This window comes from Bubalus kerabau, chromosome 5, assembly GCF_029407905.1.
Source record: "Bubalus kerabau isolate K-KA32 ecotype Philippines breed swamp buffalo chromosome 5, PCC_UOA_SB_1v2, whole genome shotgun sequence".
Lineage (NCBI taxonomy): Eukaryota > Metazoa > Chordata > Mammalia > Artiodactyla > Bovidae > Bubalus > Bubalus kerabau.
This window is the reverse complement of record NC_073628.1, coordinates 73097188-73119814: the sequence shown is the minus strand read 5'-3', so window position 1 is coordinate 73119814 and position 22627 is coordinate 73097188. Positions and strand designations below refer to the sequence as shown.

Sequence of the window (22627 nt, the reverse complement as noted above, 5' to 3'; positions counted from 1 at the left end):
GCTATAAAGGACTTTTCCATATTGACCAGCACAGAAATTACCCCTCCCCTATATTTTTCTTTATTCCAATACCTTTGACAACTTTATTTCCTTTTTTAGGGTTAAAGATCTAGCAAAAAAAAAGCTGATTTAAATCATTTATAATTGAATATTGGCATGTACATTCTTTCCTTTCCTAAAATGATCTATCATATAGCACAGCAACATTTTCCAAAGGCAAAACTCTAATGAGCATATATAGGCTGCCAAGCCATTAATCAAAATTACACCAACACCAAAGCAGTTAGCCTCCTGTGTGCATGTTATTGTTTGTGTAATTTCAGTATACTTCTGGCAACGTGTACATGTTAGTTGTTTCTATTTTGGTTTAAGAAACTCTCTTATATTAGCAACATGAAAAATCAAGTGTGAAATCCTTCCAGATAAATGTCAGTAGACAAAGTTTGCTTCTATAGCACTCAAAATATTTTGGTTTCTAATAGCACACATATTTCATAGATTATCTTTGGTAAAATGTCACAGTCAGCAAAATTTTAACTTTGGTATGTTTTAATAACATATACAGATAGCTTACCAGCCTGTTTGATTATAAGCGTGGAGCACATCATCTTTGTCTTTGGCCTTAACCTCTACCTTGCTTTTGACTACAACATCTTCCACACAAGCACTTATGTATGGTTTTCCCAATTATATATAATCCAGAAATGCCCTTGCATATAAATGTAGAAAGATCAGATGAACCCGTCTAGTTTTATAAGCTACTCCTCCGGAAACAACTCTGTTTCTACATCACATTTTCCATACTTGTCATATTATCATCAGCTGCTTCTACATACCCGAAGAGTGCTAACGACTGATCAATAGCCCGGACATGTCTGGCCGTGGCCTACACGTGCCCTGGGTAGTTCATTTATTTGCCTCAGTGGATTTGCTAGAGTGGAATTTAATCAATAGCTAATTCATTAATTCTGGTCCTCAAGAATGTAGAGACTGTGCTCGATGAAGATAGCTGTCTGGTGCTGGCTTTGATTGAAATATAACAGACACTGCAACTGACAGCTTCCCTGGGTACTGGGTTGCCTCTGAAGTTTGCTTATTTATTCTCTATAAGTGGATAAGCGAAGAGAAGAACATAAACCAAGAAAAAGTTTTATTACATGACTGCCAGTATTCCAAAATGCATGATTTCCAGGCATGAGGCTCCAGGGAAAGCAGAGAAAGAGAGAGAGGGAGAGAGAGAGAGAGAGATAACACAGATCATGGCTCTCATTGCCTTTAGTGGGAACCATGGCACTTTTTATAGTTCCAGATCAGTTTGGGGCTGTATTATTGATGAGAAGTCAGAGGCATAATGTCTTTGTAGTACTCACAAATAACTGTTTAAAATTTTGCCTCAAGCTCCTGAATAATATAAATGATATTTTCACCCACCAGCTTCTGAGAAGTCTTCATGATAATAGCACAGATTCTGTGTCTCTAAATGACACTTAAACCACTATCATCATTTAGAAATCCCCCTGTCTGAAAATTTCAGAGTACATAACTGGGGGTTGAGGATGGCATGAATGGTCATAGCTGGTTGAAAAAGAACTTTCTCTTTTTTGCCTCACCAAATTTGAGGTGAAACTTTGAGGCTTCTATATTTTTACACGATGACACTGGCTATCAGGAAATCTCTTGTATGATTGTTTTCCCTCTCTGACTTTTTCAGTGACTAATAGCTTGAATACTGAAGTGATTTTACAATCAAACATTTTTAAGTCATGCTTTATGTTATGTTTTTAAATGAGGAGTATGCTGGGCTATAGATGTAGAATTTCAGATCACCTCTTCACCCATATTCTAAACTTTACTTCTTTGCCAGTTTGGGCAAGTTGAGACAGCTTCTTTTTAATTTAATTTTTATTGTATATTGAAGTATGGTTGATTTACAATGTTGTGTTAGTTTCAGGTGTACAGCAAAGTGATTCAGTTATACATATACATATATCCACTCTTTTTCAGATTCCTTTCCCATATAGATTATTACAGAATATTGAGTAGAGTCCCCTGTGCTATACAGTAGGTCCTTGTAGGTTACGTGTTATATATATAGTAGTGTGTGTATGTTAATCCCAGTATCCTAATTTATCTTCCCCCCTCACCTTTCCCCTTGGTAACCATCAATTTGTTTTTAAAGTCTGTGGATCTGTTTCTGTTTTGTAAAGAAGTTTGTGTGTATTATATTTTTTAGATTCCACATATAAGTGATATCATCCAATGTTTGGCTTTCTCTGTCTGTCTTATTTCACTTAGTATAATCATCTTTAGGTCCAATCATGTTGCTGCAGATGGCATTATTTCATTCTTATTATTATTGAATAATATTGCATTATATTGATATGTGTATGTACCACATCTTTATCCATTCCTATGTCAACGAACACATATGTTACTTCCATGTCTTGGCTATTATAAATAGGGCTGCAATGAGTATTGAGGTGCACATATCCTTTTGGACCATGTTTTTCTTCAGATATATGCATGTGTTGTGCTTAGTCGCTCAGCTGTGTCCCACTGTTTGTGACTCCATGGACTGTAGCCCTCCAGGCTCCTCTGTTCATGGGGATTCTCCAGGCAAGAATACTGGGATGGGTTGCCATGCCCTCCTCCAGGAGATCTTCCCAACCCAGGAATCGAACCCAGGTCTCCAGCATTGCAGGCGAATTCGTTATCATCTGAGCCACCAGCGAAGCCCCCAGATATATGCCTAGGAGTGAGAGTGAAGGGTTGTATGGTAGCTCTATTTTTAGTTTTTAAAAGAACCTCTATACTGTTCTCCATAGTGGCTGCACCAATTTACAGTCTCACCAACAGTGTAGGAGGGTTCCCTTTTCTCTACACTCTCTCCAGCGATTTTTGTTTGTAGAATTTTTGATGATGGCTGTTCTGACCGGTATGAGGTGGTACCTCACCATATTTTTGATTTGTATTTCTCTAATAATAAGTCACTCAGTCATGTCCGACTCCTTTTGACCCCATGGAATAGTATATAGAATTCTCCAGGCCAGAACACTGGAGTGGGTAGCCTTTCCCTTCTCCAGGGAGTCTTCCCAACCCAGGGATTGAACTCGGGTGTCCCGCATTGCAGGAAGATTATTTGCCAGCTGAGCCATAAGGGAAGCCCAATAATTAGCAATATTGAGCATCTTTTCATGTGACTTTTGGGCCATTTGTATATCTTATTTGGAGAAATATCTATTTAGATTTTCTGCCCATTTTTTGATTGGGACTGGAATTTTCTGTTCCAGTCTAAAGGATATGCGAACACCTCTCATACCCTCTCATGGAGTGTATCTAGTACTGTCGTACACATTCAATCAATAGTCTTACAATCATAATGGCTTTCAGTAAATATTATTTTTCTGATGGGCAATGAATTCTGATCATCAAACTCAATGTTTGATCAGAAGGCCTTACAGAATATTGAGTGTATTCTTAAGACTCTGCCACTACTATTTCCATTTTCTTACTTCCTTCTCTTTCCCAAACTCCTTCTAACTTCTCTACTTTTTGCAGCTCCCAGAGAAGCAGCTCAGTCACTGAGATTTTGAGAGGCCTTGTATGCATCTCCACAAAATCCAGCTTTCCTCCCAATTTACTCTACTCATTGGTTTCTTTCATTGTTTTCATTCCAAATCCATTCATTGATTGTGGATGTCTTCAACAGAAAGACTCTCTCCTACTCAAATAATTCATTCTCACAGTTTGCATCATACTGATGGCTCAAAGATCTCTAGCCTCATTTTCTCCCTAAACTCTAGTCCCATGTGTTCAGTTTTGTATTAGTGTTCTATAGTGATAGCCATCCATCGCTCCCATAACCTCAAGCCTCAGATGTTAATTTTCAGCTAACTCATCTTTTCCAACATCCAGTTCTGCAGAGGTACCACTACCTTGCATATTATCATAGACATCTAGCTTTGATTTTTTTAATCCCCTGATTTCACTCAATATCAATTTTAGTCTATCTTCTTTTGGAGCATCTTCTCCTATCTGTCCCTCTTCTTCCTTTCTACCATCATAACCCTAGTTCATTCTTTTATCGTTCAAGTTGATGTACCTATCTTAATTCAATGAGATACAAGAAGGAAAGGTTTTACTTTTTCCTATTCCTTGCTACCTAAACATAGTCTTTTGGATGTCCTTTTCCTAACTCTTGAAAAACCTCTCAGAAACATCTTATGGCTTTCACATTGTTTTTAGTTATGAGTCTCACTTTAGTAGTTAAGATTCATGATCAAGTATTAAAAGGTCATTCCATCTCCAGCAAAATATTAAGTTCACATATGATTCAAAAATCCTACCATTTCACAGGCTCAGACCTGATCCCAGCTTGCCCTTTCTCTCCTCCTACTCTTCCTTGCCTATTTCCTTTCATCCAGCTGTGCCTCTTTCCAACATTATTACTTTACTGCCACTGCTGGGTAGCCACCCAAGCCCTCAATTCTCTGTTTTCCTTGAGAGGACTTTTGAGAATCTCCACAAAGTCAAGTTCCCTGATGTGAATGTTGTCTTCTGCAACTGATCTGCAGAATGTTGTCTTCTGCAAACTGTCTTTGCAACTGATCTGCAACTGGTGGTGGCAGAGCAGAACATCCCAAAGACTCTCCTTACTGGAGTTCCTTCACACCAAAAGCCTGCCATGGTGGGTGGTAAATGTAAAGAGGGCTCACACCTCACCATTTTACAAGATGTCCATTGGCTCCTGGGAAACTCATTCGTTTGTGCCATGCTAAAGATTGATGGTATGCCAATCTTGTCTTGCCTATCATTACAGCTGCTCTGGACAATATCTGGCCATTACAATTCTCTAGCTGAAAAACAAGCACCTGTTCTTTGGTCATACAGGATGCCAATCCCTATGTCAAGTTGTCCCCTAAGTTTCTTTCTATATTCCCCTCCAGGGACGGTAGCAAATTTGGCTTAGATATTTCTGTTTCTCAGGAGGTACCAACCGGGAGAAGCAAGTGTTTCCAGTTTTTCTGTGATGTATTTAGAATGTCTTCCTCAGCCTGGAGTGTGTTTAGGGGTGGGCTGGAGATGGATTTTAACATCACTCTTCATTAAATAAATCACTCCTCTCTTACTCTGTGGCTCAAAAATTTCCAGTGATTTTCCAATGCACTCAAAAAAATGAATCCAAAGTTACTTCTCTGTTCTACAAAACCCTGTGTGATCTGCAGTTCCTGACCTGATTCATTTTCCATCATTCTCTTGCTCACTCCAGTTCTTTCCCATGAGATTCTTTTATTGTCCTGCAACAAGTCAAGTGCATCGTTGTCTCAAAGCCTCTCTATCTCCTGCTCTCTCTACCTAGAAACTCCTGTTCACGTGCTTTGTCCTTTCTCCCTACACCAAAGAGCCAGGCCTTCTCAGACCGCCAGTTTGACATATTGTATACTTACGTATCGGAGAAGGCAATGGCACTCCACTCCAGTACTCTTGCCTGGAAAATCCCATGGATGGAAGAGCCTGGAAGGCTGCAGTCCATGGGGTTGCTGAGGGTCGGACACGACTGAGTGACTTCACTTTCACTTTTCACTTTCATGCATTGGAAAAGGAAATGGCAACCCACTCCAGTGTTCTTGCCTGGAGAGTCCCAGGGACGGGGGAGCCTGGTGGGCTTCCGTCTCTGGGGTCGCACAGAGTCGGGCACGACTGAAGTGACTTAGTAGTAGTAGTAGTAGTATACTTACGTATATGTTTACTCTTTCATCTTTTCCCAGCAAAATGTAAGTTTTATGAAAAAAGAAACTTTGTCTTATTTATTCATAATTATATTATTAGAACAATGCCTTACCTATAGGAGACACTTAATAAATACTCATTAAACTTCCTTCTTTCAAAAACTCTCCAAGATTTCTATTTATTTGGTATTGGTTTGGGTTTTGCATCAATGTTAATGGATAGTTTTATCCTCAGAACTCAGCAGAATCTTTCTGATCCCTTTTAGAAACAAGATACTTATCAGTCCTAAAGGGAGAAACTCATCTGTCTTCCTCAGCTTGGAGCTAAATTGAAGTTCCTAAACAAGAGAAAGATCCATTAAACATTCCTTCACATTTAAATTCCTGACGTAGCTCACTGATATGTCTCCCTACCCCTCTTCTCTTCCACTCTCATCTGCCAGGTTATCAGTTCTAAAAGGGCTTTTTATTCTGCTAGTGACATCCTGCACAATCACCTTATTTCACCATCAAATTCCTCAACATAGTATTTGAGGGGCTTCATAAACTTTCTTCTTAAATTCTGATTGGCCTTCCATTATTGCTGGGTGTTGATCATGCACTCATCAAGTTGGTCCCATTACTCTTCTATATATGGCTAGGCTGTTTCCTCCCTCTTATTTTTGCTTATGTGTGTCTTCCTGCTCAGAATTCTTCCTTCCTCCTGTTCCAATTCAAGTCCACATCTACTTCTCCCACGAAACCTTCATTGTTAGTCTAGGCACAATGATCTTTGTTTGGTGTCTCTGTCATACTTCAAGGACATATATACAATCAATCCTAAAGGAAATCAATCCTGAATAGTCATTGGAAGGACTGATGCTGAAGTACTAATATTTTGGCCACCTGCTGCAAAGAGTAAACTCACTGGAAAAGACCCTGATGCTGAGAAAGATTGAGGGCAGGAGGAGAAGGGGGTGACAGAAGATGAGATGATTGGATGACATCACCGATACAATGGACTTGAGTTTGAGCAAACTCTGGGAGATAGTGAAGGACAAGGGAAGCCTGACATGTTATAGTCCATGGGGTCACAATGAGTCAGACTTGACTCAGTGACTGGACAACAATGTAATCCTTTTAGCTTGAACTACATGCTTAAACACCTGACTTTACACTGCTGTAAAGTGTGATTTGACATGTTTCTGGTATGCATGTTTTATATCCTCTAATACTTAAGGACACAGAGTTCTACCTTTTGATATTTTACTTACTACCAGCTATGCTAAGGCTTCCCTGGTGGCTCAGTTTTAGTTTATCTGCAGTGCGGGAGACCCAGGTTCGATCCCTGGGTTGGGAAGATCTCCTGGAGAAGGAAATAGCAACCCATGTCAGTATTCTTGTCTGGAAAATCCCATGGAGGGAGGAGCCTGTTAGGTTACAGTCCATGGGGTCGCAAAGAGTCAGACATGACTGAGCATCTTCACTTCTTCTCAGTTATGCTAAGGCTTCCCAGGTGGCGCTAGTGGTAAAGAACCCACTTGCCAGTGCAGGAGACATAGGAGATGAGGGTTTTATCTCTGGGTCAGGAAGATCCCCTGGAGAAGAGCATGACCACTCACTCCAGGTTTCAAGCCTGGAGAATCCCATGGACAGAGGAGCCTGGTGGACTACAGTCTGTAGGGTCACAGAGAGTCAGACATGACTGAAGTGACTTAGCACATAGCACATAGTTAGACTAAACATTCCAGTGGAGAATTAAACATTCAATAGCTTGATTTGAGAGCAGATAAATAATATTGTCATCATATTACATTTATTTAGTCTTAAAAGTCCACGAATCATTTTTGATAACCACAATCTGGAATAGTATTGGAAGAAGCTGACAAAAATGACCTAGTTGAATAGGCATTTTTCAAAGGCTTCGGTAAACAAGTTCAAGGAATCTGGAGCTATTTATAACAATAGTACTCTTGCCTGGAAAATCCCATGGATGGAGGAGCCTGGTAGGCTGCAGTCCGTGGGGTCGCGAAGAGTCGGACATGACTGAGCGACTTCACTTTCACTTTTCACTTTCATGCATTGGAGAGGGAAATGGCAACCCACTCCAGTGTTCTTGCCTGGAGAATCCCAGGGACGGGGAAGCCTGGTGGGCTGGCGTCTATGGGGTCGCACAGAGTCGGACATGACTGAAGTGATTTAGCAGCAGCAGCAGCATGGATAAATTGGGGCTTCCCTGGTGGCTCAGATGGTACAGCGTCTGCCTGCAATTCGGGAGACCTGGGTTTGATCCCTAGGTCAGGAAGATCCTCTGTGGAAGGAAATGGCAACCCACTCCAGTACTCTTGCCTGGGGAAGGAAATGGCAACCCACTCCAGTACTCTTGCCTGAAAAATCCCATGGACAGAGGAGCCTGTAAGTTATAGTCCATGGGGTTGCAAAGAATCGGACACAACTGAGCAACTTCACTTTGTTTCCTTTCTTTCTATAGATAAATTGTTTGTAAAAGACAAACTTCAGATTGTCTCCCTAATATTTCGCATTAATTCATATGGTTTAAGAATGTTCCTTCTATTTTACTCTCCAACATCAAAGCAACAGAGCCATTAATCCAGTTAATGTGTGTATTTCTCAGAGATGTCTTTCATTTCGAACCAAAAGATTTTTTCAGTGTCACTGTCATGGGCTCCAATGAGAGTTGAACAGGTGCTAAGGCCCCTATTTTTCTTTGATCACATATATTAGTGTACCTAACTCAGATCCTCAACATCAAAACTTTTCATGCTAGCACTAAAAATACAGGTGGTCTCTCTTCCTGGTTATGCTGTGCAAAAAAAGAGAAGTTACACTGACTAGAAATGGTATTTTCCAGACTTTGCTAGTTTACCAGCGTTTGTAGATAAGTCAGACCCTTGAATGTCACTTAAAGGTAGTCTTTTCTGTAGCTGGTTATGCAATGAATACAGAAGAGGTATCTGAAAAAATGTGGAATTAATTTTGAGAGTTGTATAAAGACCTTAGAATAATAATGGTGAATATACAAGTCACCTATGAAACTGTTCTCTCATAGATGACATTAATTTCTTATCTACAGGGTCTTATTAGTGAATGTGTTATGTTTGTACCTCCAAGAAAACGAAATAATTTTCTTTTTTTTCTTTTTCAGCAGTCTATTAAAATGTCAAGGTTTATCTTGACTGCTGCTTTTTAATGTAAATGTTTGGGCCTAATTGAATTCCTAATATGTAATGTCACTTAGAATTCTGATAGAGTTCAGTAATTTGGCCTGTAAAGACACACTTTTTCTTCAAATGGAAAGTATAACAAAAATATTATTTGACACAATGTCAGAATGATAGTCAACATAAGTTATTATGATAATATTTTAATATTGCTTGAGTATAAGGACTAAGCTCACATGTGCTTGTTATTCTTCAAAGTAGTTATTGAAATGTTTCATAGGTAAAGCTAACCTATAACTATGTATGAATGGTTACGGTTATGGTAACCGTTATGGTTACCATAATGGTTATGTTATGGTTGAAGATTCTAGAATTATAAAAATCAATCTTGAATGTCAGAGTTCCATTCCTGTTTTTGAAAACAATAAGAGCAAAAGTAATTATTTTATATTTGCCAGATGTTCTGCAGATAGTAGCCTTTCTTTACCCTGCTAAATTGCAAAAATATGCCTTATCAAAATCTCTGGGGCTTTATTAAAATCTTTACTTTCTGTTTATAGATCGTCTTAAAATACTAAAGATAGTACAGGTATGTCATCTAGGCTGAATCATTCTGACAAGTAGATGTAAGTGCCAAAATAAAGTTCTGTACATTAATCTGAGAGTAAATAATTTTATTCCAGATTGACTCTTCTTTGAAAACTTGATGCTATGATCTCATTCAGAACAGCAGATGAAATATTAATAGATTATTGAAAATGCAGTTTTGGTATGATGTTATGCCTCCATTGTTTACCAAACCACTAAAAAAAAAGGATGCTTATATGTTTAGAATACATTGTGGCTCAAGTTTTAAAACTCAAACATCTTCAAGAATATAGTGATATAAAGAAGTTTGTTATGGGAATCTCCAATTCCTGAATTTCTGACCACAAAGCATATCTGATAATGGTATATAAAGAACAATTGGAAAATTAAATCTGTTTTTGTGAGTCAAAAATTAAGATAAAGTATATTTGGAGGGAGCATATCAATTATATCAGTTGATAAAATGTATAAATATTATGTGTTGATAAATTTATTGAAAAATGTTATCAACTGTTAACTTATCAACTGATAAAAATATTTTATCAATTTGGTCATGCACTTTGTCTATGGGACAAAATAACCAACAGTAGAGGCTCAAGTAAGTAGTTCTAGAGGTAGATTGTTGTTGGCATTGGTTCAGTTATACCAGATACCTCAGGGGCATCTTTGTGCTTTGCATGGCCTTTCTCAAATGATTGCAAGATAATTGAAGTGACTGCTGAAATTTCAGACATCACATTCAGCAGAAAGAAAGAAAAGGGGAAAAGGCCACAGCCACATCAAGGAAGATAAAATTTCCTAGGGACCTTAATTTGACTCTTAACATCTTTTCGTTGCATCTCTTTGAGCAACAGAGGGTCACATGGCTAGTCCTAGCTGAGAGAAGGAAGGCAAAGGAGTAGAAATTGTGAGTAGGGTTTAAGTTTGCTGCATATTGTAATTTCCATGCTATTTACTTTGTGTGCCTGCTAAGTCGTTTCAGTCCAACTCTTTGCAACCCTATGGACTATAGTTTTCCAGGCTCCTCTGTTCATAGGATTCTCCAGACAAGAATATTGGGCTGGATTTCCATGCCCTCCTCCAGGGAATCTTCCCTACTTAGGGATCTAACCTGTGTCTCTTACATCTCCTGCAATGGCGGGCAGGTTCTTTACCACTACTGCCACTTGGGAAGCCCATCCTATGTACTACATCACATTATTTGTGTCTTATTTTTACTTATCAATCAAAATTTTCTGTTGATTTTACTGACTAGCCGCAAACAATGATACATTTTTTTTGCCTCTGAAATTTAAAGTGGGAGACCACTGAACTCTTGTCATGGTGTTATTCTCCCAAGAGCGTAAATGATTTTGGTTGATTCTCAAAACATAGCCTATGCTGGTAGCATATGAGTGTATATATTCTTTTGCTTCGGCTTTTTCATTAGGAAGTTGTTGATGAAATAGACCTTTTGACCAAACTGGAAGACTAATTGAAAAGTAGATCAGGCTGATAGCAGCAAAGTCAAATTTTGTCTTTTTTTAGAATTATTGATTATTCTGTCCATTGCAGATCCCTTCAAATTAAATGGATGTCTCCAGGGAGGCCAAGTGGCATCATTCTTGGATATGATCTCTTACGGAAAACATGGCGTCCATGCTCTAAAACTAAGAAGTTAATGCAGGACCACCCTGGTGGACTCTGCAAGGCAGTGGAATGTCAAAAACATGAACTTCTTTGTGGAACCAGGTGCTACTCCCCTGAGGCTAAGGTAAATCTTTTCAAATGAGTCAGTAAAATATGTTTTTCCCACTAAATTCTCTGGGCTGAAATCACTTGCTTCTTAAACCATGGTTTATCATGTTCAGTATTTCCACTAGTCTAACAAGAAGACCCCGTGGGAAAGAAAGGATGCCTATAAAAATCTCATCTTCCTCATGAGCGTTTTAGCCTTCTCATTTTTCATCATCTTCATAGGAAAAAAATGAGCTTATTGAAATGATAAGGAACCTCCCAAATTTGTGCTTGATTGAATGAGTTGAATATTCTTTACAACAAATTCATTCAGCTACAAGTGGCTGGTTTACATGGCACTGATGAGTAACTGTGAGCCGGACCTTTCATGGTTTGTCTGAAATATTTTTAAACTATGGCCATTTACAGATTAATGTTCATATTAGTTTCAGTTTAAGAATCAGATCAATAATACAGCTAGACAGAGGAGTTTATAAATGGTTTTTATTGACAAATGATGCAGAAAATCCTTAGTTTGAAGATAGGATTTCACATAATGAAATAATATTCCTATTTATCAACAACATCACACATGCAATGACTAAAGCTAATACGAAATTCAAAAGATTCACTGCAAAAGGACTCAGAAATTAAGGAAGTGAGTTGTTGAAGTAAGATGGATCAAAATGCTTATTATTATTGCTGACACTGGCTAAGCAGTTTTTATCTAAGAAATGTTATAAAACTAGTAGTTACTAACTATACTTTTTTTTTGACATTAGGCTCCAGAATTGTCATTAAGCCCAAGTTCTATATCATTTTAAGCCATTAAATGTGTGCCATCTGGTGAATATACTTTCATAAAATGAAATGAAATTTAGGATTTCTGAGAGAAAAATATGCTAGAATAAATTTTCCTATTAAAAACGTTCTCCAAGAGAAAGAAAACTTTGATGCATTAGACAAAGTCTTACTTTTGTTTTCAGGATTAAGGGCACATGCAGGTTTTGTCAGTGAAAGAGAATAAAGGAAGTCAATTACAATCACAAGAGAAAAAAATTTGTTCATAGATTTCTGTCTGCGGTTAATAATTAATATGTATTTCCTGGGTGAGAGGCTGAAGGGATGTAGAAAATAGACTTCTTGTGAGTCTAAGAGCCTTTTGGCTAAATATACATCAGAATCATCTGTAATAATTATACAAGCTTCCCCATTTGATTACAGCCATGGATCTCAAACTCCAGTGAGTATCATACCTGGAGGTCCCACCCCCAGAGTAAGTCTTGGATAGAGCATAAGAATGTGCATTTCTAACAGGTTTCCAGGTGAGGCCTCCTCCATCTGGTCCAGGGACCTCACTTTGAGAATTACTAGATTACAGAATTACTTCTGGAAAACCTAGAGCAAGGAACAGGCTGCCTATTTCAATATTAGCTACACCTTTCCAGCTCAAGTTACTAAAATTGTTTTCTCAGCCAATAAATTTAAAGATTAAATTAGAAGATTAAGAAATACTCCATTCGAGGGCAAACACCTCAAAAGAAATCATTTCTTGAAAATGTTCCCTTTGGGGCCCCCTCGATGATCAAAACCCGAGTGTGTTAGAAAAAAGGCATAAGTTTGATGTGACTGAAGGAGCCTGAGAATGGCATTGACAATGAACATATGGAAGGAAATCAGATGAATAAATACTTGAATATTTAAAAGAATGGTAAGTCCTAGAGACTCTGAAGGAAAAGACTGGAGGATGTGCTTTGGTGTCCAAGAACTCTGTATGTGAATGGAACTTTAATAGATGCTTTAAGATTATACAACGCATGGCACAATTTTAGGTTACGATCATAAAACAAGAAGAATGTGTGTATCGTTTTACCCTGCAAGCAGAAATGACCACCATTCCTAAATCCCAAATAAACACAAAGAGTTTTTCCTTAGTACTTTAAAATGGAGCGTAATTTGAAATTTTACTTTTCACTCAGAATGTGGCATCAAAGAAAGGAGTCATGCAATTTGTCCTTGGAATCAGACTGATTTTGAATCTTCATTGCTGATAACTAAACAACATAAACCAACTTATTCCAGTTGGTTTACCAGGGCTACCTGAGGAACCACAGAAGGAGATTTCTGCCCAGTTTCTTTGCTCTTTGGCCACTTCTGAGAAATGAATGAAGTACTAGGCTTGCCTTCAGATCTAGTTATTCCATACTCTGCTCCCTTGGGGTAGAGCATGAATCAAATGTTGGTGCAGGCTGCAGTAGCAATGAGCAAAAAGGAAAAAGAGAAGCTCCTCTTAAACAATGGTTGATTTTTATCTGCCACAGGAAGCATCTGTCTAGTTAATGTAACTTATGCCAAGTATAGGTTCTGAGGCCACATCTCAGCACTGTTCAGTGTCTCATTTGCTCTAGATACAGAGTGTCAGTCTCTCAGACCTCAAGTGAGCATGCAAAGTAATTATTTGATTGTTCGAGCACAGAATTTCTTCCACAGCTCCTGGAGAAAACACATTGTTAAAAGGGCTTTTCAAAATTAATTGCCATATAAATTTCCTTTTATATAGATACATGTATATACATATACATACATATATGTATACATATTATATATACATACATACATAAATACAAATATATACATATATACAGGAGAAGGCAATGGCACCCCACTCCAGTACTCTTGCCTGGAAAATCCCATGGACGGTGGAGCCTGGTAGGCTGTAGTCCATGGGGTCGCGAAGAGTCGCACACAACTGAGCGACTTCCCTTTCACATTTCACTTTCATGCATTGGAGAAGGAAATAGCAACCCACTCCACTGTTCTTGCCTGGAGAATCCCAGGGACGGGGGAGCCTGGTGGGCTGTCGTCTCTGGGGTCGCACAGAGTCGGACATGACTCAAGCGACTTAGCAGCAGCATACATATATACATACATTTTATATATATATAAATGTTGGACACTGTTGAGGTTGCCTTGTCTGAAGATTGGGTTCACCAATAAGTGATCATATAAATTAGTATAAGGAAAATGCAAGGTATTAAAAAAAAGGCCAATAAGAGACAGGTTTCCATAGATGTGGTGCTGTTTAACAATCATGTTTAATGATTAAAATAAATTTAAAATCATTAAAATAAAAACATATATACAAAAGAAATTGTTCATTTGCAACTCAAAATCATCTTCACATTGGAAGCTGCTGCTGCTGCTAAGTCGCTTCAGTCGTGTCCGACTCTGTATGACCCCATAGACTTCAGCGCACCAGGCTCCCCTGTCCCTGGGATTCTCCAGGCAAGAACGCTGGAGTGGGTTGCCATTTCCCTCTCCAATGTGTGAAAGTGAAAAGTGAAAGTGAAGTCGCTCAGTCGTGTCCGACTCTTCGCGACCCCTTGGACTGCAGCCTACCAGGCTCCTCTGAACATGGGATTTTCAAAGCACTGACATTCAAAAAATAATTCATAATTATAGCATATTATAATAGAGCACAATGCATGGTTGAAGGCTAAAAGAAGCTACATTGTATTGACTTGCAATGATAGAATTTGAATGATATTCAGAATATGTATTTTTTAAACCTTTGAATTTTTATCAGAAATATGCTACATTTGATCTAAGGTCAAGGCCTTGTTAGATAATAACAGTATCACATAAGATATGGTGGTATAATACTCTTAATAAAACTATTTATTTTACACCTGATTCTCAAATTCCAGGTTTGTTGTAATGGATCTCTCTATGACCCTCAGCCTGGACATGCCTGTTGTGAAGAGAAGTACATAGCATCTGTTTTGAACTCAACTGGAGTTTGTTGTGGTGGCCGCATACGAGAGACACAACCAAATCATCAGTGTTGCTCAGGGTATTATGTTAGAATTCTACCAGGTGAGGATCATTTCCAGGTGTACTCAGTAATATTGGGATCTAGAAAAAGCAAACACATGACTTATGTCAGTGAATTGTTTTAAGTACCTCCCCACCAAAAAAAAAAAAAATACAATCCTAACAGTAGCCACTAACACATAGCAAGTGTTTGGTTTTAGATATCATTTCTTGTTTCAGCTTTCTTTAAATATAAGCAAGACAAAGCACAAAGCAAAGAGGAAATACAAGGCACTTGTTATATGTACTACATAAAGAAATATACCTGGAGAGCTGGATAACTGCCTTTTTTGTGACTTTATCCACATTGCTGAGTACTTCATCATAAACTCTGAATTTCTTGGTATATCACTCCATGAAACTGTTCTCCATTTTCTCCATTTCCATTCTGAACAGTGCATGCATTGTTCCTTATTGTTGCTGTTCAGTTGCTCAGTCATTTCTCACTCTTTGTGACCCCATGGACAGCACCTTGCCAGGCTTCCCTGTCCTTCACCATCTCTCAGAGCTTGCTCAAACTCATGTCCATTGAGTCAGTGATGCCATCAACCCATCTTGTCCTCTGTCATCCCCTTCTCCTCCTGTCTTCAATCTTTCCCAGCATCTTTCCCAGCGTCTTTTCCAATGAGTTGGAACTTTGCATCAGGTGGCCAAAGTGTTGGAGTTTCGGCTTTAGAATCAGTCCTTCTAATGAATATTCAGGATTGATTTCCTTTAGAATTGACTGATTTGATCTCCTTTCAGCCCAAGGTGTTCTCAAGAGTTGTCTCCAACACCACAGTCCAAAAGCATCAATTCAGTGCTCAGCCTTCTTTATGGTCCAACTCTCACATCCATACATGACCACTGGAAAAACCATAGCTTTGACTACATGGCCCTTTGTCAGCAAAGTAATGTCTCTGCTTTTTAATATGCTGTCTAGGTTGATTATAGCTTTTCTTCCAAGGAGCAAGTGTCTTCTTATTTCAATGGCTGCAGTCACCATCTGCAGTGATTTTGTTGCCCAGGAAAATAAAGTCTTACTGTTTCCATTGTTTCCCACTTCTATTTGCCATGGAGTGATGGGACCAAATGCCATGATCTTCATTTTTTGAATGTTGAGTTTTAAGCCAGTTTTTTCACTGTCCTCTTTCACTTTCATCAAGAGGCTCTTTAGTTCCTCTTTGCTTTCTGCCATAAGGGTTGTATCACCTGGATATCTAAGGTTATTGATATTTCTCCTTACAACCTTGATTCCAGCTTGTGATTCATCCAGCCTGGAACTTTGCATGATGTTCTCTGCATAGAAGTTAAATAAGCAGGGTGACAGTATACAGCCTTGATATACTCCTTTCCTAATTTTGAACCAGTCTGTTATTTCATGTCTGGTTCTAACTGTTGCTTCTTGACCTGCATACAGGTTTCTCAGGAGGCAGGCAAGGTTGTCTGGTATTCCCATCTCTTTAAGACTTTTCCACAGTTTGTTGTGAACCACACAGTCAAAGGCTTTAATGCAGTCAATGAAGCAGAAGTAGAGGTTTTCTGGAATTCTTTTGCTTTTTTTATGATCCCACATATGTTGCCAATTTGATTTCTGGTTCTTCTGCCTTTTCAAATCCAACTTGAACATCTGGAAGTTCTTGGGTCACATAATGTTGAAGCCTAGCTTGGAGAATTTTTAGCATTGCTTTGCTTGCATGTGAGATGAGTGCAATTATGTGGTAGTTTGAACATTCTTTGGCATTACCTTTCTTTTGGATTGGAATGACATTGTTCTTAGGTGGATGGTTACCACAAATTCCATTTATCTGAGGCTAGCCCCTTGTTAGTACCCCTTGTTACTCTACACCTGGCAGAGCAAGGTGGGATTAGTAAAGAGTAGCAATCAGGAATTTTTCCCTCCTCACCTTCTTTTCCTTCTATCTTATCAGCTGACTGAATAAGCCATTTTCCAAATTCAACTACACAAAACAGTGTCCAATGACTATAACTGAAAATAAAGACAACAATTGGCATTTATAAAACATTTGCGAAACAACAAGCATCTGGCAGGCTCTGTATTCAAGATTTTAATTATAATATGATACCATATATATATTTCACAACTGTAGGACACTGGTATTTTATTTAAAGTTTCCAAACATAGAAAGAGGTTCAAAAAGAATCAATAACATGCCTAGATTCACATAGATTAATTAATTTTGAAAACCTACCTTTGTTAAAGTACTATTATTTATGATTCTTCCACAAAGATGCTTTCGTAATTCTTTGTAAAAGTACTATTTTTTCTAATTATTATGCAAAAAAATACTTTCATAATTAAGGAACTCTTAATCAACTGGATTTTCCAAGTAAGAAAACACAATGGTGATGTAACCAAGGATTAAAGTCTTAACTTTGTTATATTACAAGTCATAATGTTAGGCAACCAATCAGACACTGTCAAATACTTTATGCTCTCTCAAAATAATTTGCACTTTGGGAACTTTCGACTATATTTCACATTTTTCCTCCTTTGCAAAAAAAAAAAAAAAAAAAAAAGCCTTGAAAATTACAACCACAGATGTGAGATGAAAATTTTCTGCTGTCCTGTCCTTCCCATTCTTTAGACCAATAGGTCATATTAGGTTTTTCTCTAATTGCATTTTCTTTTTTTATTTTTATTTTTTTTGGTGAGCAAGGCCTGTAGCTTTATTTTCTAAAGGGGCTTTTAAACCATAAGTTGCACGTAGAGGATAATAGGGGGTGTGAAATCATGCAAAGTCAGCAGTCTTTGATCCTTATCAAAACCAGGGTTACTTTTCTTCAAATTTATCGTATACAAATGGTCTAGATGATTTACATCATCTTCTGGCCAGAAGGCCTATTAACATTTTATGACTCTGACAAAGGTTTGTCAACCATAAGACTTATTTTCTCTAAGAGTAATTCTTCTTTTTTAATTTTATTTTATTTTTAAACTTTACAAAATTATATTAGTTTTGCCAAATATCAAAATGAATCTGCCACAGGTATACATGTGTTCCCCATCCTGAACCCTCCTCCCTCCTCCCTCCCCATACCATCCCTCTGGGTTGTCCCAGTGCACCAGCCCCAAGCATCCAGTATCGTGCATCGAACCTGGACTGGCAACTCATTTCATACATGATATTTTACATGTTTCAATGCCATTCTCCCAAATCTTCCCACCCTCTCCCTCTCCCACAGAGTCCATAAGACTGTTCTATACATCAGTGTCTCTTTTGCTGTCTCATACACAGGGTTATTGTTACCATCTTTCTAAATTCCATATATATGCGTTAGTATACTGTATTGGTGTTTTTCTTTCTGGCTTACTTCACTCTGTATAATAGGCTCCAGTTTCATCCACCTCATTAGAACTGATTCAAATGTATTCTTTTTAATGGTCTAATTGCATTTTCATCTCCAATCACATTAAAATTTGCAAAGAACTGTCCCAACTCTGAAAAATATCCAGTTTGCCTAAAATTGATGAAAATCACTTGGTTATATTTGTCAAAGCTATGAACACCTAGGAGATTTGCCCATCATTTTTCTCAATCCTGACACAAAGTGTCAGATCTTGAACTAAGAAAAACAATGTACTTTTATTTTATTTCCAAATAAAATTCAACTTTTTTCCCCCAAAGAAGTTCCAAAAATTAAATAAGTCCTGGAAGCTCAAAGATCATTTATTGATATTATGCAAGCCTTTCTGTTGAGTATTGGCCACATTTAGATCTTTTAAGTGGTTAATTTTTCAGAAGATTAGGATGCCTACCTTAATATCAAAGGAAAAAAATGCAATCTTACGGGATAATCAAAGAGAATGTTTTGCTCCAATCACTAATACCAATGTACCTAATTGAAGATGTTATATTGTGACCTCAGTCTTCAGCCAGTGGTCTTTATTACCTGGTTTAACACTGTTTACATCATGAAAGAAAAACATGTTGATCCCAAAGCATCTTATTTGGTGGTTTTAGTCACTAGGTTGTGTCTGGCTCTTTGCGACCCTGTGGACTGTAACTTGCCAGGCTTCTCTGTCCATGGGAATTCCCAGGCAGGAATATTGGAGTGGGTTGCCATTTCCTTCTCCAGAGGATCTTCCAAACCCATGGATCAAACCCACATCTCCTGCATTGCAGGTGGATTCTTCACCTTTGAGCCACCAGGGAAGCCCCAAACTATCTTATATTTCAATGTAATTAAAATTCACTCAGTAGTCTGCCAGTTCAAGACAGACAGATCTAGGCATTTTGATATTTCTAGACAAGTCTGAAATATTGGTGAATAATATTTACCTCATTTTGATGAATAATGTTGACTTCATTTTTTTCTCACAACTTTCCTCCATAGAACCCCACAGCAAAGAGCAGCAGAGAAAAGAATGCACTTCCACTCCCCTTTTTTTTATAAATATGCTAATGACCTCATGCTAAATGTTAATGTGGGTCATTCTTTGATAAGAATAACAATTAACTGTTAAGACTGCATGGTAGCTTTTAAAGAGAAAACATTTTCAAGCCTGTCGTGAAATAGATTCATTTTGAGAGGTTAATGAGAAGGTGACTGATCCTTGTATCTTATGTCTAACAGCCCTTTTTTGAGGGGAAAAAAATCAGTTTTACTTCTCATTGATATAATCCACACCTCTTTTTATGAAGCCTTTTCTTCTGTCAGTAACTGAATAACATTCTGAGGGATTCAGGGAAATATGACTGAAATATCCAATTGATATTTGTTATATTCAGAAGTGGATTTTTTTTTAAAGGATTGGTTTTCCCCAATATAAGTATATACACTGTTCTTCTAAGCCCACCATTGTCCTAAGTGATGTTTAATTAACTGATGGTGCCCCTGGACCACGTGACACATTACGGTAAAGAAAGTCTGCCAACAAGGGACACTGCACATTCTCTAGCTGTAGAGATTTAAGAAATGGGAACTACACTGCAGATCAGAGAGGAGAAACCTCTCACCTAGAAAAACATAACAAATACAGTAACTTCACTGTTCACAGTAAATCCTTTCTCCTTTTCCTTAGGTACTTCATATAAGTAGAATCATATAATATTGGTCTTTTTGTGACTGGCTTATTTCATATATTTTCAAGGTTCATCCATGTGGTAGCCCATGTCAGAATTTCCTTCCTATTTCAGGTTGAACAATATTCCATTGTATGTATTTACAACATTTGGTTTATCTGTTCATCTGAGGATGGACATTTGAGCTGTTTCCAATGTTCTTGCCTGGAGAATCCCAGGGACGGGGGAGCCTGGTAGGCTGCTGTCTGTGGGATCGCACAGAGTCGGACATGACTGAAGCGACTTAGCAGCAGCAGCAGCAGCAGCAGCATGTCTTGACTGTTGTGAATAAGGCTGTTGTAAGCAGTGCTATACAATTATCTATTCAAGTCCTTGCTTTCAGTTTTTTGGCTATATACCCAAAAATGGAATTCCTATATTATATGGTAACTCTATGTTTAATTTTTTGAGGAACTGCTATAGTGTTTTCCACAGCAGCTGCACCATTTTGCATTCTCAACAGCAATGCACAGGGTTCAAACTTCCCCATTTTCTTGCTAACACTTGTTGTTTTCTGTTTTTGTTTTGTTTTTATAGTAACCATAACTGGGTGTGAAATAGTATCTCGTGATTTTGATACACATTTCCCTAATAACACATAATATTGAATTTATTTGTGCTTATTGGTCATATGTGTGTGTGTGTGTGTATATATCTTCTTTAGAGAATTGTCTACATGTATCCTTTGTGTGTGTGTGTGTGTGTGTGTGTGTGCTTAATTGCTCAGTTGTGTCTGATTCTTTGCAACCCCATGGACTGTAGCCTGCCAGGCTCCTCTGTCCATGGGGATTCTCCAGGCAAGAATACTGGAGTAGGTGGGTTGCCATGCCCTCTTCCAAGGGATCTTCCCAACCCAGGGATTGAACCGAGGTCTCCCACATTGCAGGCGGATTTTTTTACCATCTGAGACACCAGGGAAGCCTATATGTATCCTTTGCCCATATTTTAACTGGATTCTGTTTTTGCTGTTGAGTTGTAGTTCTTTATGTATTCTGCATATTGGTACCATATTAAATATATGGTTTACAATTACTTTCTCCTATGGGTCGTGGTTTTAATCAGTTGATAGTGTCTTTGCATGCCTAACACTTTTTAATTCTGATGAAGTCTAAATGATCTATTTTTCTTGTTATTGCCTGTGCTTTTGGTGTCATATCCAAGAAATTATTGCAAAAGCCAATGTCATTAAACTTTTCTCCTATGTTTTCCCCTTAAAAATGTATAGTTTTAGCTTTTACATTTAGGTCTTGGGCCCATTTTTATTTAATTTGTGTATGTAGTGTAAGATATGGGTTCAACTTCATTCTTTTATATATATATATATTTTTTTTTTTTTTACTTTACAGTATTGTATTGGTTTTGCCATACTTCATTCTTTCTATTTGGATGTCTAGTTTTTCCACTGACATTTGTTGAAAAGAAGGTCCTTTCTCCCAATGAATGGTCTTGACATCCTTTTGGGAAATCATTTGATTATATATACAAGGTTTTATTTCTGAGCTCTCTATTTGGTTCCATTGGTTTATATGTCTGTCTTTGTACTAGGATCACATCATTTTGATTACCGTAGCTTTACTGTAAGGTTTGAAATCAAGCAATGTGAGATTGACAACTTTGTTCTTTTTTAAGATTGTTTGGCTATCTGAGGTACCTGGAGACTCCATTTGAATATTAAGGTTGATTTTTCTATTTTTGCAAGAAGTATTATTGGGATTTTAATAGGGATTGCATTGAATCAGATCACTTTGTATAATATTGACATATTAACAATATCAGGTCTTCTAATCCTTGAATGTGGAATATCCAATTTAATTCTAATTTCTTTTAGCCACAGTTTATAGTTTTCACTCTACATTTCCTTTACCTCCTTGATTAAGCTTATTCTTAGGTGCTTTTATATTATTGTAAATGAAATTGTTTTTTAAATTTCCTTTACAAATTTTTCATTTTTATTTTTATAATATATATTTTGTATGTTGACTTTATATCCTGCAACTCTGCTGAATTCTCTTATTAGTTCAGACTGGGTTTTGAGTGTGAAATCTTTAGGGTTTTCTACCCATGAAATTACATTGTCTGTGAACAGAGATAAATTTTACTTCTTCCATTTCAGTATGGATGCATTTTATTTCTTTTTCTTGCCAAATTGCTCTGGTTATCCTTTAAATATTATGTTGAATAGAAATGGTGAAAATCAGATCCTTGTCATCTTTCTGATCTTAGAGGAAATGATTTCTTGAGTATAACATTAGTTGTAGGGTTTCCTCACGTGTTTTTTATTGTGTTGAGGTATTCTCTTCTACTTCTGGTTTTTTAAATGTTTTTCTAACAGAAAAGTTTTGAATTTGTCGAATGCTTTTTCTGTACAAGTGAGATGGCCATGTGTTTTCCTTCTTTCCTTCCACTAATATGGTTACTGAGTGACTTTTGTATGTTGAATTATCCTTGCATTTCAAGAATAAATCCCACTTGGTTATGTTGTATAATCCTTTGA

The 22627-nt window shown here is 37.6% G+C and overlaps 1 protein-coding gene across 1 annotated transcript in view; it reads left to right on the top strand.

Annotated features, from left to right (window-relative positions):
* USH2A (usherin) overlaps positions 1–22627 on the top strand; it is a 1013951-nt gene that overhangs the window by 763132 nt on the left and 228192 nt on the right. The window contains exons 51-52 of the mRNA XM_055581875.1: positions 11033–11231; positions 14902–15070. Coding sequence (XP_055437850.1) covers positions 11033–11231; positions 14902–15070 — 368 coding nt within the window. The remainder of the gene's footprint in view (positions 1–11032; positions 11232–14901; positions 15071–22627) is intronic.